Genomic DNA, 16,548 nt, shown 5'->3' on the forward strand with positions numbered 1-16,548 from the left:
GATCCTTTCCACAGAGTGTGAGATATGTATCAATATACATGTTATCTTGACAGTGTTCAGCCCCATGACCATGGTACGTACAGAACAGTGCCACGTGGTGGAATAGGGGAACTGCTATCGTGGTGGGGGGCAGGGTAAGAGTCCGTATTCGATATCTGACACTAGCACCTCTATTCAATATCTGACACTAGCACCTCTATTCAATATCTGACACTAGCACCTCTACTCAATATCTGACACCATCACCTCTATTCAATATCTAACACCATCACCTCTATTCAATATCTGACACCAGCACCTCTATTCAATATCTGACACTAGCACCTCTATTCAATATCTGACACCATCACCTCTATTCAATATCTAACACCATCACCTCTATTCAATATCTGACACCAGCACCTCTATTCAATATCTGACACTAGCACCTCTATTCAATATCTGACACTAGCACCTCTATTCAATATCTGACACTAGCACCTCTATTCAATATCTGACACTAGCACCTCTATTCAATATCTGACACTAGCACCTCTATTCAATATCTGACACTAGCACCTCTATTCAATATCTGACACTAGCACCTCTATTCAATATCTGACACTAGCACCTCTATTCAATATCTGACACTAGCACCTCTATTCAATATCTGACACTAGCACCTCTATTCAATATCTGACACTAGCACCTCTATTCAATATCTGACACCATCCACTGTAACAGTCCTCTTCTTGCGTTGTGTAACAATCAATCATCGACACAAACTCCAACTTATATGTGATGTTCGAATAACATTTACAATCTGACTATACCTGGTCAGACCCAACTCAATGTACCATAGTGCCCATGTCAATCAGGATCTCTCCCTGGTCAGACCCAACTCAATGAACCATAGTGCCCATGTCAATCAGGATCTCTACCTGGTCAGACCCAACTCAATGTGCCATAGTACACATGTCAATCAGGAGCTCTCCCTGGTCAGACCCAACTCAATGAACCATAGTGCCCATGTCAATCAGGATCTCTCCCTGGTCAGACCCAACTCAATGAACCATAGTGCCCATGTCAATCAGGATCTCTACCTGGTCAGACCCAACTCAATGAACCATAGTACACATGTCAATCAGGAGCTCTACCTGGTCAGACCCAACTCAATGAACCATAGTACACATGTCAATCAGGAGCTCTACCTGGTCAGACCCAACTCAATGAACCATAGTGCCCATGTCAATCAGGATCTCTACCTGGTCAGACCCAACTCAATGAACCATAGTACACATGTCAATCAGGAGCTCTCCCTGGTCAGACCCAACTCAATGAACCATAGTACACATGTCAATCATGAGCTCTCCCTGGTCAGACCCAGCAGTTGTCTTATATATGCCATACACAGATATATTACTATATTATATTTATAATTTATTCATGATTCATTACCATTTTGTTCCATCCATGTGACCGACCAATACTGGTTCATAGCATTTGACAGACCAACACGTCACCAGTCTTCTTCTCTCTAAACTGAGACCTTGAAACTGAGATATCTCGTTCTCAAAACAACGTCTGGCCTTACTGCCAAATTACAGCTACTGATAGTAAGGATTTGTACAGTCAGCCACTTGCATGAACACACAAATTAGTTTACAGAACAGCACATGAATAAAACACAGACATTTGTTAAAATAATAGCACAAACATAAACATTTACATTACAATCATTTAAGTGTCTTTGTCCACAGACTAGGAGACAGGCCTCAGCATCTTCAGATTAGGTGAAGAAGTGTCTTTGTCCACAGACTAGGAGACAGGCCTCAGTATCTTCAGATTAGGTGAAGAGGTGTCTTTGTCCACAGACTAGGAGACAGGCCTCAGCATCTTCAGATTAGGTGGAGAAGTGTCTTTGTCCACAGACTAGGAGACAGGCCTTAACATCTTCGGATTAGGTGAAGAAGTGTCTTTTGTCCACAGACTAGGAGACAGGCCTCAGTATCTTCAGATTAGGTGAAGAAGTGTCTTTGTCCACAGACTAGGAGACAGGCCTTAACATCTTCAGATTAGGTGAAGAAGTGTCTTTGTCCATAAACTAGGAGACAGGCCTTAACATCTTCAGATTAGGTGGAGAAGTGTCTTTGTCCACAGACTAGGAGACATGCCTCAGCATCTTTAGATTAGGTGCTACAAAACAGAGGATGGAGAAGGGAAGAGAGAGATCAGAAATTATGGAGAAGAATGAGGAGTGAGATACACCTGAGATAATGATGTGATGATGGTCCTATGATACACCTGAGATAATGATGTGATGATGGTCCTATGATACACCTGAGATAATGATGTGATGATGGTCCTATGATACACCTGAGATAATGATTTGATGATGGTCCTATGATACACCTGAGATAATGATGTGATGATGGTCCTATGATACACCTGAGATAATGATTTGATGATGGTCCTATGATACACCTGAGATAATGATGTGATGATGGTCCTATGATACACCTGAGATAATGATTTGATGATGGTCCTATGATACACCTGAGATAATGATGTGATGATGGTCCTATGATACACCTGAGATAATGATTTGATGATGGTCCTATGATACACCTGAGATAATGATTTGATGATGGTCCTATGATACACCTGAGATAATGATGTGATGATGGTCCTATGATACACCTGAGATAATGATGTGATGATGGTCCTATGATACTCCTGAGATGATGATTTGATGATGGTCCTATGATAGAAGTCCTAAGACACATTTATTACAGGCAGCAACACAAAAACATGCTTCCATTCTGAAAAGTACTTTCTCTTTGATCTGGGTAGCTATGTTGTTATTTGACCTATATTTAATCATTCCACATATTCAAGGGAGGGAGAAAAGAAACCGGTCTTACCTAGATTCACTCAAGAACTTAACAAGATGGTGTTCATGTTCACTGAGAGCTTTGAGACAAGCTCCCATCACTTCTGGTCCTTTAGGGAGGACTGCATTCAGTAGTTCTCTCATTCGCTCCTGTTCAGTTGTTTCAGCTTTTATTCTGGAGTACTCTTCATCACCAATCATGCTCTTTGACGACAGATCATCTGCTATTGGCATTGGGTTTTTGACTCCCTGAATGAGTTCAGCCCTGTGTTTCTGAAGAAACTCCTCAGCAGGAATCCCAAGGAGTGTTAATGCTGAAGGGGAGGTCAATTAAATTAATATGGTTTTAGGGTTAACAGCAGCTGTTTCTACATCTTGCAGTCTCTCCAGTTACCATTCCTCTGATAGTCATTTCTTGAATAGAGCTGACTCCAGGGTTGTAGGCAATTCCAATTGAAGTCAGTCAAAAAATAAAAATGAAATTCCTATTGGGTTTATTGAGAAGTCACTGACAGTAAAAAGTAGATGCCCTTTTCCAGTTATTGAATTGGAATTTCAGTTCACTTCCTGAATTGACTGATTTATTTGGAATTGACACCTACCCTGGCTGACACGATTGTCTATTCTACATAACATACAGAGCCTGGCAAAAGTGTTCATACCCCTTGGATTTCTCTATTGTGTTACATAGTGGGATTCAGATGGATTTAATTGTAATGTTTTGTCAACAGTCTACTGAAAATACTCCGTAATGTCAAATTGGACCTGTCCCCCATACATACAACAGCTGGAAGGTCCCTCAGTCAAGTATCGCATTTCAAGCACAGATTCAACTTTCTACAAAGACAAGGCCTCATTTACAGTAACTTTGTAAGTATTTATATCATTACACCTTCATCACCCACTGAACACGACTCATGAAGACCTTCATCACCCCACTGAACACGACTCATGAAGACCTTCATCACCCCACTGAACACGACTCATGAAGACCTTCATCACCCCACTGCACCCGACTCATGAAGACCTTCATCACCCCACTGAACACGACTCATGAAGACCTTCATCACCCCACTGAACACGACTCATGAAGACCTTCATCACCCCACTGAACACGACTCATGAAGACCTTCATCACCTCACTGAACACAACTCATGAAGACTTTCATCACCCCACTGAACACGACTCATGAAGACCTTCATCACCCCACTGAACACGACTCATGAAGACCTTCATCACCCCACTGAACACGACTCATGAAGACCTTCATCACCCCACTGAACACGACTCATGAAGACCTTCATCACCCCACTGAACATGACTCATGAAGACCTTCATCACCCCACTGAACACGACTCATGAAGACCTTCATCACCTCACTGAACATGACTCATGAAGGTCTTCATCACACCACTGAACACGACTCATGAAGACCTTCATCACCCCACTGAACACGACTCATGAAGACCTTCATCACCCCACTGAACACGACTCATGAAGACCTTCATCACCCCACTGAACATGACTCATGAAGACCTTCATCACCCCACTGAACACGACTCATGAAGACCTTCATCACCCCACTGAACACGACTCATGAAGACCTTCATCACCCCACTGAACACGACTCATGAAGACCTTCATCACCCCACTGAACACGACTCATGAAGACCTTCATCACCCCACTGAACACGACTCATGAAGACCTTCATCACCCCACTGAACACGACTCATGAAGACTTTCATCAGTGTCCTTCATCCCAACTTGAAGATGTTAGCTCTATAACCCATTTTATAAAACTCGTCCACAAAAACAAACTTACATGGTGGATGAGAGTCGTTGCTGTACACATCTGAAAGACAAACAAGATAAAATATCATAAAACATTTTAATAGCATCTGTTAGAAAAGGACATTGATGATTGACATACTGTTCATGTATAGTATTTCTTACCCTTTGATAACACTGATTTCCATACTGTCCTCTCATCATCCCCGATTAACTCCATCTCAATGTCCACCCCTGTGTTTCCCATTATCATCTGGCAACAGCTTGGTGTGGTGTCTGCAGGTAACAGCTGAATCTTCTGTAGGAGGCCATATGGTGCAACGATTGAGACAACAGACAGAGAGAGAAAGAAATAGTGAAATAGAATGATATTCCAGTTATTCATATACAATATGACAGATTCATGTCCTCAGCCTGATAAAACTACACCTGTGGATTGATGGACGTGGAGAGGGGATTCTTGAACGCAAACCAACTGTTTAGCTTTAAGGACCCGTTTGGACTTGACAGGACGAATTCTGAAAATCCTTTGGACACCTGATTTTTCTCCCGTTCCTGAACAGCCTACAAAATGAGCAATGTAGTAGTCAGTCAGAACAATGTAGTCTCGCAATTCACACAACATGCAGCTCACTGAGCAATCCATTTTTTGTCAACAACAACAAATGTGTTTGCTTTTGTTTTACTATCCCTATTTTACCAGGATATTATTTTAAAGGTGTACCAGGTACGTTGACTGAGAGGAGATTCTCTTTTACAGCAACGACCTGGAGAAGAGTTACAGGGGAGAGGAGAGGGGGAAAATGAGCCAATTGGAAGCTGGGGATGATTAGGTAGCCATGATGGTATGAGGGCCAGATTGGGAATTTAGTCAGGACACCGGGATTAACATCCTCACTCTTACGATAAGTGCCATTGGATCTTTAGTGACCATTGAGAGTCAGGACACCGGGGTTAACATCCTCACTCTTACGATAAGTGCCATGGGATCTTCAGTGACCATGGAGAGTAAGGACACCGGGGTTAACATCCCCACTCTTACGATAAGTGCCATGGGATCTTCAGTGACCATGGAGAGGCCTCCCGTTTAACATGCCATCTGAAAGACAGCGCCCTACGCAGGGCAATGTCCCCTTCACTGCCCCGGGCATTGGGTTCTCCTTCGACCAGAGGGAAGAGTGCCGTCTACTGGCTCTTCAAATGAACGAGACAGAAATAGATTTCTCACAGAGCTGCACGTTGTCTTTGTAATCTAGAGATTTTCAACAAACTATCAGCTTTCCTTCAGTAGGTTTCAACATCCTGTTGTCACTTCAGTGATAGTGGCTCACCTCTTTCTGACTGGAGTTTCTGAGGAGCAGGTACAGCCTTGAAATGACTGTTGACTTTTTTACTGCCATATAGAGGACCACGTCACAGTGGACATCTAAGTTCCAAGACAGTAATCTCAGTATCAGAGCGATAGGTGAGAACTTGGGATGGAGAATCTTAACATGGAATCTGGTGACCTCATGCACTTCCTCTAAAGACACTCCATGTTCCTCTACATGAAGAATCTTCATCTCATTCCTCAGGGAAGGGTTGGTCCCTGAACAACACAGTACAAAGGAGACAGAAAGACAAATATTGAATTATTCATTATTCTAAAAAAACACAAAGAATATGCAGTACCAGATCACAGTAAACTCAAACTCCCAGAATAATGAATTCATTATTTCAGGAAGTGAAACTCAGTTACATGGAAATGTCTTTCCTGAATACTATTTCCATATGGTTTTACCTAAACAGACAAAGTGTGGCAGATGAACTTCCTCCAGTTCACCTAACTCCATAGTGATGTCCAGCAATGGACCACCTTGTGTGTACTGCATGTCTTTCAGAAGTTGACTGTAGGGTTCCCAGTTCCTGAAGTGATACTTCAGAATGACATCTCTCTCACACAGCCAGCGGAGCCCAGACACTGTGCACTCATAACTCCCTTTGGGTGTCCTGTGTCTGAGGACAACAACAAGATATGGTAGAGAGGGTCAATGGTCAAATGGAGAGGTTGGATTAGAAGACTATTCCCAAAGATAATGGGGAAATACACTAGCAAGTGGAATGAAATGTTAAAAGTAGTTATTTTACCTGAACATTGTCACTCCCTGGACAGTGGAAGTCAAGGGTTCAATCTGAAGCCAGTGTGTGGAGTCCTGAACAAGGACAAGCATGTCAGTAATACATATGGGGCCTGTTTCCTGGACACAGATTGAGTCTAGTGCTGGACTAAAAAGCATGCTCAATGGAAGTTTCAATAGAAAGTTCTATAAGGTCCAGGACTAGACCTAATCTGTGTCTGGGAAACTGGCCCATTAACCAAAGTAACTCATCTAATGTATTTATTCAATGTTACATGGAATGCTGGTGAATTATCAATTAAACTGTCTAATGACAAAATATGACAACAGCTAAAGTCCTGCATGCCTACAAGCAGAACACAGGACTGTCTATATCCCAGCATGAATGGTTGGTCAGTACACACCTGGCTTTGAGACTGTGTTTATATTACTAAAGCAGAACACAGGACTGTCTATATCCCAGTATGAATGGTTGGTCAGTACACACCTGGCTTTGAGACTGTGTTTATATTACTAAAGCAGAACACAGGACTGTCTATATCCCAGTATGAATGGTTGGTCAGTACACACCTGGCTTTGAGACTGTGTTTATATTACTAAAGCAGAACACAGGACTGTCTATATCCCAGTATGAATGGTTGGTCAGTACACACCTGGCTTTGAGACTGTGTTTATATTACTAAAGCAGAACCCAGGACTGTCTATATCCCAGTATGAATGGTTGGTCAGTACACACCTGGCTTTGAGACTGTGTTTATATTACTAAAGCAGAACCCAGGACTGTCTATATCCCAGTATGAATGGTTGGTCAGTACACACCTGGCTTTGAGTCTGTGCCTGACTCCTGCAGGTATGTAAAAGTAAGAATTGACATTATTACTTACCTCAACATGGTCACAAGTCTTACAGGTCTGAGGAATCCCTGAAGGCAAAAGTAGTTATTTAAAATGGACAATCTCATGTAATAATGAATTAATAATCATTAAATAGAATTGTAATAAAAATGAATATAAGTGAGCAACAGTTTCAGAATGTACACTCATTAGCATACCATAATCTGACATAAGTGTTATATTAATTAATGTTTGTGGAAGCAGGAAACAACATCGTTCTGGTCCATGTTTTGTAGATGTTGGGGGCCTGATTTCTGATAGATTCTAGGATGAGAGCTTAAAGGTAGAGTCAGCTAAATGATGATGTACGAGAAGCACCACAGATATTGTGATGAGCAAGATGCTGACCCACTATGCTGTTACCTTTGTGCATCTACGTCATATCGCTGACTCTACCTTTAATTTTGTTTTGACCAAATAGATCATGATTTTGTTAATTGCCTGGGAATCAACTGTAATGAACGCTTTAAAAATATTTTGAGTCATAAACAATTATCAGATAACACTCACATTTCTCAGGTCCAAACTTGATACAACACTCTCCACCATGGTCTCTGGTGTTCTCAGGTCCAGGCTTGGTCCAACACTCTTCACCATGGTCTCTGGTGTCCCCAGGTCCAGACTTGATACAACTCTCTCCACCATGGTCTCTGGTGTCCTCAGGTCCAGACTTGATACAACACTCTCCACCATGGTCTCCGGTGTCCTCAGGTCCAGACTTGATACAACTCTCTAAGCCATGGTCTCTGGTGTCCTCAGGTCCAGGCTTGATCCAACACTCTCCACCATGGTCTCTGGTGTTCTCAGGTCCAGGCTTGATCCAACTCTCTCCACCATGGTCTCTGGTGTCCTCAGGTCTAGGCTTGATCCAACACTCTCCACCATGGTCTCTGGTGTTCTCAGGTCCAGGCTTGATCCAACTCTCTCCACCATGGTCTCTGGTGTCCTCAGGTCTAGGCTTGATACAACACTCTCCACCATGGTCACTGGTGTCCTCAGGTCCAGGCTTGATCCAACTCTCTCCACCATGGTCTCTGGTGTCCTCAGGTCCAGGCTTGATACAACACTCTCCACCATGGTCTCTGGTGTCCTCAGGTCTAGGCTTGATACAACTCTCTCCACCATGGTCTCTGGTGTCCTCAGGTTCAGACTTGATCCAACTCTCTCCACCATGGTCTCTGGTGTCCTCAGGTCCAGACTTGATCCAACTCTCTCCACCATGGTCTCTGGTGTTGGTAAAGCAGAAGGATAGACTGTGATTAAACTAAATACAACTTATAAAGGCTTGATATAGCATACATACAGTCTTCATAAGCAGTACAAAGGGTGTATAAAGGGTGACAGATCAGGTCCCTATGTAGGGTGCATTGCCTAAATGTGACATAACCCACTATGTCACCTTCCATAAAGTCAATACTGATGGTGATATTTAACTAGGCACAATCTAACTGTCTGTAAGTCCAACAGAACACATTAAAACACACCACTACTACTAATCTACCTGTCTGTAGGTCCAACAGAACACATTAAAACACACCACTACTACTAATCTAACTGTCTGTAGGTCCAACAGAACACATTAAAACACACCTCTACTACTAATCTAACTGTCTGTAGGTCCAACAGAACACATTAAAACACACCTCTACTAATCTAACTGTCTGTAGGTCCAACAGAACACAACACACCACTACTACTAATCTAACTGTCTGTAGGTCCAACAGAACACATTAATACACACCACTACTACTAATATAATTGTAGAAATGATTCCAGAGGAAACAAATTATAAATCATCGCTATGACTCACCTCTGAATGTGTTGGTCATCTATCGGACACAGGGTCAATGAGGAGGAGTACATTATAAACCCAGGATAGAGGGGTTCAGTGAATGTGGTGTGTTCTGTGTAGAAGTGTGTCACTGTACCAGAGGAGGACACACTATAGAAGGACAAAGTACCAGCTGGCCAGTCCAGATACACTCCAACTCTCTTAGAAACAGGACAAGTATCTGGTCGACTGTATCTGATGACTCCATTATGGTAAAAGTTATAAGCACTATCATAGCAGACTAAACACCAGGACTCCTTATTGTGTCCAATCCTACGGTCAATCTTCCCTCCCTTCCTCTTCATTCCTTTGTACACCACACCAATGAAAGCCCCGTCACCATCCCTCTCCACCTCCCAGTAATAACGACCTCCAGATAAGCCTTCTCTGCAGAGAACTTGGGGATGAAAGTCAAATCTTTCTGGATGGTCTTCATAATGCTGGTCCTCCACCACCCGTTTCAACTTCCTGTTCCCCTCAGACAGTCTCAGGTTTGGGTGTGCTGTATTTGGGTCCAGGGTGAGATGACAGGCATCTGTAGACAAAAGGAGAGTTTAATCAAAGCACATCTTCATATAAAATGTTGTTTTGTAGGTACAGAACAAGTATTGATTGGTTACTATGTTACTATAGTTCTGAGTATTCAGTTAATTAGGATTGAAGAGACTTACATTTCCTCGGCCCTGATTTCAGCCTGCACTCTCCACCATGATCCACACTGTAGGAGAAACAGGTTATTGACTGACAAAGACCTAATAAAGCAGTCAACATTTAAACCATATTGTTGTGTTCTGGTGCGCTATCCCAGTTCATTACTATCCTACCTACTGCATACAGAACGGAGTACAGTTCATTACTAGAGACATACAGGTATTATATCCTACCTACTGCATACAGAACGGAGTACAGTTCATTACTAGAGACATACAGGTATTATATCCTACCTACTGCATACAGAACGGAGTACAGTTCATTACTAGAGATATACAGGTATTATATCCTACCTACTGCATACAGAACAGAGTACAATTCATTACTAGAGACATACAGGTATTCTATCCTACCTACTGCATACAGAACAGAGACATACAGGAATTCTATCCTACCTACTGCATACAGAACAGAGTACAATTCATTACTAGAGACATACAGGTATTCTATCCTACCTACTGCATACAGAACAGAGACATACAGGAATTCTATCCTACCTACTACATACAGAACGGAGTACAATTCATTACTAGAGACATACAGGTATTCTATCCTACCTACTACATACAGAACGGAGAACAATTCCAACAGGATATCAATCAGAGATGCAGAAGAATAGTATTCATGTGGTGATGATGTATGCTGTGTTGGAGTGCTCAGCCTGCTGAGTAAACTTCCCCTTAATTCTACCATCATGTCCTCATGTTACTGACCCTACATATGACACAACCGCTGCTCACATTATTGGGACATTTTTTCTGACTTACTTCAGCTTCATCAGTTTATATGTGGGATCCACCAGAGCAGCTGAAAGCAGGCCCCCTGCAGAGTCTCCTGGGTGATTGTAGCTCAGGTCCAGCTCTTTCAGGTGGGAGGGGTTTGACCTCAGAGCTGAAGACAGAGCAGCACAGCCCTCCTCTGTGACCAGACAGCCAGACAGCCTACAAAGAGACACACAACAGCTGTCTAGGTTGGTGTACGGGTGTCAATCATCTTGTAGGACACCAATTCATTTGTACACGACACAAATATTGTGATGAAACATCAGATTTTGAGAGTTTTTGTTTTATTAAGCTCAGTACCGACCTGAATGTAACAGCTGTACTTACCCAAGTGTGTGTAGTTTACAGTCTGGATCCTCCAGTCCAGCAGACAGCAGTGTAACTCAGCTCAGTACCGACCTGACTGAAACAGCTGTACTTACCCAAGTGTGTGTAGTTTACAGTCTGGATCCTCCAGTCCAGCAGACAGCAGTGTAACTCAGCTCAGTACCAACCTGACTGAAACAGCTGTACTTACCCAAGTGTGTGTAGTTTACAGTCTGGATCCACCAGTCCAGCAGACAGCAGTGTAACTCCTGAGTCCTGCAGGTCATTGTCTCTCAGCTGCAGCTGTTTCAGTTGTGAGTTGGGTGAACTCAGGACTGAGGCCAGATCTGAACAGCAACCCTCTGTCAGACTACACTGACCCAGACTAGAGGGCAGAAGAACACATGATGAACACGTTTAAAATATCCAAATAATAACATATAATGAAGATATTTAACTCACACTAGTGTCTGTATGTTGCAGAGTGGACTGGTTAGTCCAACACAGAGCAGCTCCACTCCTCTGTCTCCCAGGTCATTGTAGCTGAGGTCCAGTTCTCTCAGGGGGGAGTTTGGTGTCTGCAGAGCTGAGGTCAGAATCTCACAGGATTTATATGTGAGGTAACAGTCAGCCAGTCTGGAGAGAGGAGATATGTTGATTCACTGTTAAATATGCAAAGATTTAACAATAATGAGATGCATTAAGACAATAACAGAAGGACATGATTTACCAATGTTAAAACATACTTTATTTATTCATATATTTTTAGTATACGTTTTTACAAGATGAGTGATGAGAAGAGAATCGTCCAGCTCATTGGGTCTCTCTCTACACCCCCTATACGCCATGTCATGAAATATGCAGACAGATGGATTAAAAGTATGTTTACATTGTAATACTTCTGACAGACAACTTCTATCTCCTCCCATAACTTTAGGAATTATAGCATTCCCAGAAGAGCATGAATTATTGACTCATTGTTAGATTTACACTTAAGACATGACTCTGTCGTTGTGCTGTAGAATTTGTTAATTTTGTCTTGTGTAACAAATTCTATACATTACTTTATACTGGATTAACCGCACATTTTTGCTGACTTTAATTTCATTAGTTATGTTCCAACATTCCCTCCATCTTGTGCCAATTTCAGTTATTTTTAAGTCTTGGTTCCAATAGTAAAACATTTTTTTTTCTCTAAAAACAAATACTAACTCACACAAGATATTTAACCTTAGTTTGATATATTTATCACATTCGATTAATGTTTCTGCATATTTACCAAGATGTTCAAATAATGTTAAAAACCTAACACATACTAGCTACATACAAAATATATAAACACTATAAAAACAGTGGATACCGAAGATATTTAACTCACACTAGTGTCTGTATGTTGCAGAGTGGACTGGTTAGTCCAACACAGAGCAGCTCCACTCCTCTGTCTCCCAGGTCATTGTAACTGAGGTCCAGTTCTCTCAGAGGGGAGTTTGGTGTCTGCAGAGCAGAGGTCAGAGTCTCACAGGATTCATATGTGAGTTCACAGTCAACCAGTCTGGAGAGAGGAGATATGTTGATACACTGTTAAATATGCAAAGATTTAAGAATAATGTTATTCATTAAGACAATAACAGAAGGAAATGATTAAACAATGTTAAAAACATACACATACTTACTATATACAAAATATATAAACACACAGTGGATACTGAAGATTACGGACATATTCAATCAATCCTTAACCCAGTCTGCTGTTCCCACATGCTTCAAGAGGGCCACCATTCTCCCTGTTCCCAAGAAAGCTAAGGTAACTGAGCTAAACGACTACCGCCCCGTAGCACTCACTTCCGTCATCATGAAGTGCTTTGAGAGACTAGTCAAGGACCATATCACCTCCACCCTACCTGACACCCTAGACCCACTCCAATTTGCTTACCGCCCAAATAGGTCCACAGACGACGCAATCGCAACCACACTGCACACTGCACACTGCCCTAACCCATCTGGACAAGAGGAATACCTATGTGAGAATGCTGTTCATCAACTACAGCTCAGCATTTAACACCATAGTACCCTCCAAACTCGTCACCAAGCTCGAGACCCTGGTTCTCGACCCCGCCCTGTGCAACTGGGTACTGGACTTCCTGACGGGCCGATCCCAGGTGGTGAGGGTAGGCAACAACATCTCCCCAATAACCTCACACTCAACAAAACAAAGGAGATGATTGTGGACTTCAGGAAACAGCAGAGGCAGCACCCCCCCTATCCACATCGATGGGACAGTATTGGAGAGGGTAGTAAGTTAAGTTCCTCTGCTTACACATCATGGACAAACTGAATTGGTCCACCCACACAGACAGCGTCGTGAAGAAGGCGTAGCAGCGCCTCTAGTAGTGAGTTCTGCACAACGCATCACTGGGGGCAAACTACCGGCCCTCCAGGACACCTACACAACCCGATGTCACAGGAAGGCCATTAAGATCATCAAGGACAACAACCAACCGAGCCACTGCCTGTTCACCCCGCTATCATCCAGAAGGCGAGGTCAGTACAGGTGCATCAAAGCAGGGACCGAGACACTGAAAAACAGCTTCTATCTCAAGGCCATCAGACTGTTAAACAGCCACCACTAACATTGAGTGGCTGCTGCCAACACACTGACTCAACTCCAGCCACTTTAATAATGGGAATTGATGGAAATTGATGTAAAAGATATATCACTAGCCACTTTAAACAATGCTACTTAATATAATGTTTACATACCCTACATTATTCATCATTATACATTATTCATCTCATATGTCTACGTATATACTGTACTCTATATCATCTACTGCATCTTTATGTAATACATGTATCACTAGCCACTTTAAACTATGCCACTTTGTTTACATACCCTACATTACTCATCTCATATGTATAAACTGTCCTCGATACCATCTACTGCATCTTGCCTATGCCGTTCTGTACCATCACTCATTCATATATCTTTATGTACATATTCTTTATCCCTTTACACTTGTGTGTATAAGGTAGTAGTTCTGGAATTGTTAGGTTAGATTACTCATTGGTTATTACTGCATTGTCGGAACTAGAAGCACAAGCATTTCGCAACACTCGCATTAACATCTGCTAACCATGTGTATGTGACAAATGCATTTGATTTGATTTGAGATATTGAACTCACACTAGTGTCTGTATGTTGCAGAGTGGACTGGTTAGTCCAACACAGAGCAGCTCCACTCCTCTGTCTCCCAGGTCATTGTTGCTGAGGTTCAGTTCTCTCAAGGGGGAGTTTGGTGTCTGCAGAGCTGAGGTCAGAGTCTCACAGGATTCATGTGTGATTTTACAGTCAACCAGTCTGGAGAGAGGAGATATGTCGATTAGAGGTCGGCCGATTAATTAAGTTTTCATAATCGGTAATCAGCATTTTCGGATGCCGATTATGGCCGATTAAATTGCAATCCATGAGGAGACTGCGTGGCAGGCTGACCACCTGTTACACAAGTGCAGCATCAAAAGGACCTTGTTGCTGCAAGGAGCCAAGGTAAGTTTCTAGCTAGCATTAAACTTACCTTATAAAAAACTATCTTCACATGATCACTAGTTAACTACACATGGTTGATGATATTACTAGGTTAGGCGTTGCATATAATCAATGCGGTGCCTTATAATTTATCATCGAATCACAGCCTACTTCGCCAAAAATGATTTAACAAAAGCGCATTGCCGAAAAAAGCACAATCGTTGCACAAATGTACCATAAACATCAATGCCATTCTTAATCAATACACAGAAGTATATATATTTTTTAAACCTGCATATTTAGTTGAAAGAAATTCATGTTAGTGGGACATATTAACTAGGGAAATTGAGACATTTCTCTTGCGTCAGGGTATACCGCCTGGCTCGTTGCGAACTGTGTGAAGACCATTTCTTCCTAACAAAGACCGGAATTAATTTGCCCAAGTTTTACATAATCATGACATAACATTGAATGTTGTGCAATGTAACAGCAATATTTAGACTTAGGGATGCCACCCGTTAGATAAAATATGGAATGGTTCCGTATTTCACTGAAAGAATAAACGTTTTGTTTTCTAAATGATAGTTTCCGGATTTGACCAAAGGCTCGTATTTGTGTGTTTATTATATTATAATTAAGTCTATGATTTGATATTTGATAGAGCAGTCTGACTGAGCGTTGGTAGGCAGCAGCAGGCTCGTAAGCATTCATTCAAACAGCACTTTACTGCGTTTCCCAGCAGCTCTTAGCAATGCTTGACGCTGTTTATGACTTCAAGCCTATCAATTCCTGAGATCAGGCTGGCAATACTAAAGTGCCTATAAGAACATCCAATAGTCAGAGGTATATGAAATACAAATGGTATAGAGAGAAATAGTCGCGGCGTCATAATTCCTTTGCGGCTGAACTCGAAAGGGGTTCCTTCATTATTTTACCGTTCATGTCTTCCATAGAGAATGTCTTGATCTACTTCAAATACGGTCTGTGTTTTGTGCAGGCTTAAAACGCCTCGGAGTTTTGATAGTCGTGTAAATCTCGCTAGGATAAGGTAACGTTTGTCAACATATTTTCAGAAATCCACTCTACAATTTAAAAACAAATCTTCGTTAATATTTAGCCAATATTGATCAGAGTTACCTTGTCCTATGGATATCTACACAGTTATTAAATTGGCAAGGTGGTGTAAACCTACACGAAACACAGACCTGATTTGAAGTGAATCTAAACATATCCTATGGAATATATGAATGAAGGAACCGCTTTTCAGATTTTGCTGGAAGGTGTCATGGGATTTATGACTCACACTTTGGTAGTCAATACATACCATGTCCATTATTAAAATAGGATTTCCTGCATATAGAAAGTACAGTTGTTTTCAACATTCATCACAGGTAACTTCAACTCTAGTTTAATTATTCAAACAGTTGAGAGTATTTGTGTCTCCTAAGCGGACTCTTCAGTATCCCTGTCACTTCAGAGAGCTGTGTGTGTGTGTGTGTGTGTGTACGATTATATTAATTTTACAGATAGCAGAGAAAAGCAGAGCACCAGTGTGGGACAATGACATTGAATTGGCACCAGGGAAAGCAAGGTGTCTAATTTGTGATAAAAAATACAAAATTGTCCAATTAATCGGTTTCGGCTTTTTTTGGTCCTCCAATATTCGGTATCGGTGTAAAAATCATAATCGTTTGACCACTAATGTCGATACACTGTTAAATAT

General features: G+C 41.8%; 1 protein-coding gene across 2 annotated transcripts; it reads right to left on the bottom strand.

The window, feature by feature from the left end:
• Nucleotides 1-1,851: 1,851 nt before the first annotated feature.
• LOC110528610 (uncharacterized) lies at nucleotides 1,852-11,938 on the bottom strand. Of its 2 annotated transcripts, XM_090209825.1 has the most exons (12): nucleotides 10,175-10,289; nucleotides 9,483-10,038; nucleotides 8,183-8,898; nucleotides 7,664-7,701; nucleotides 6,790-6,854; nucleotides 6,443-6,657; nucleotides 5,994-6,250; nucleotides 5,092-5,226; nucleotides 4,828-4,960; nucleotides 4,697-4,726; nucleotides 2,904-3,186; nucleotides 1,852-2,175 (listed from the first exon to the last, which is right to left on the bottom strand). In XM_090209825.1, the coding sequence occupies exons 1-12, from the start codon at nucleotides 10,272-10,274 to the stop codon at nucleotides 2,169-2,171; spliced, it is 2,535 nt and encodes an 844-aa protein (XP_090065951.1). In that variant the 5' UTR covers nucleotides 10,275-10,289; the 3' UTR covers nucleotides 1,852-2,168. The 2 variants fall into 2 exon arrangements, with proteins under 2 accessions (XP_090065951.1, XP_090065950.1); XM_090209824.1 differs by lacking the exons at nucleotides 1,852-2,175; nucleotides 2,904-3,186; nucleotides 4,697-4,726; ... (3 more) ...; nucleotides 6,443-6,657; nucleotides 6,790-6,854 and adding an exon at nucleotides 10,982-11,938 and having other exon boundaries at nucleotides 7,490-7,701; nucleotides 10,175-10,221.
• Nucleotides 11,939-16,548: the final 4,610 nt, after the last annotated feature.

The sequence above is a fragment of the Oncorhynchus mykiss genome, chromosome 19 (genome assembly GCF_057628025.1).
Source record: "Oncorhynchus mykiss isolate SJ-2025 chromosome 19, ASM5762802v1, whole genome shotgun sequence".
Lineage (NCBI taxonomy): Eukaryota > Metazoa > Chordata > Actinopteri > Salmoniformes > Salmonidae > Oncorhynchus > Oncorhynchus mykiss.

What these genes read in the sequence shown, in the direction of transcription:
- LOC110528610 (XM_090209825.1), bottom strand. Translation starts at nt 10,274, where the DNA reads ATGTTGACTGCTTTATTAGGTCTTTGTCAGTCAATAACCTGTTTCTCC. An exon ending in GAAACTCCAGTCAGAAAGAG is followed by an intron (nt 5,227 to 5,993) that starts GTGAGCCACTAT and finishes CTCATTTTGTAG; the next exon opens with GCTGTTCAGGAACGGGAGAA. An exon ending in GAAATCAGTGTTATCAAAGG is followed by an intron (nt 4,727 to 4,827) that starts GTAAGAAATACT and finishes TTTGTCTTTCAG; the next exon opens with ATGTGTACAGCAACGACTCT.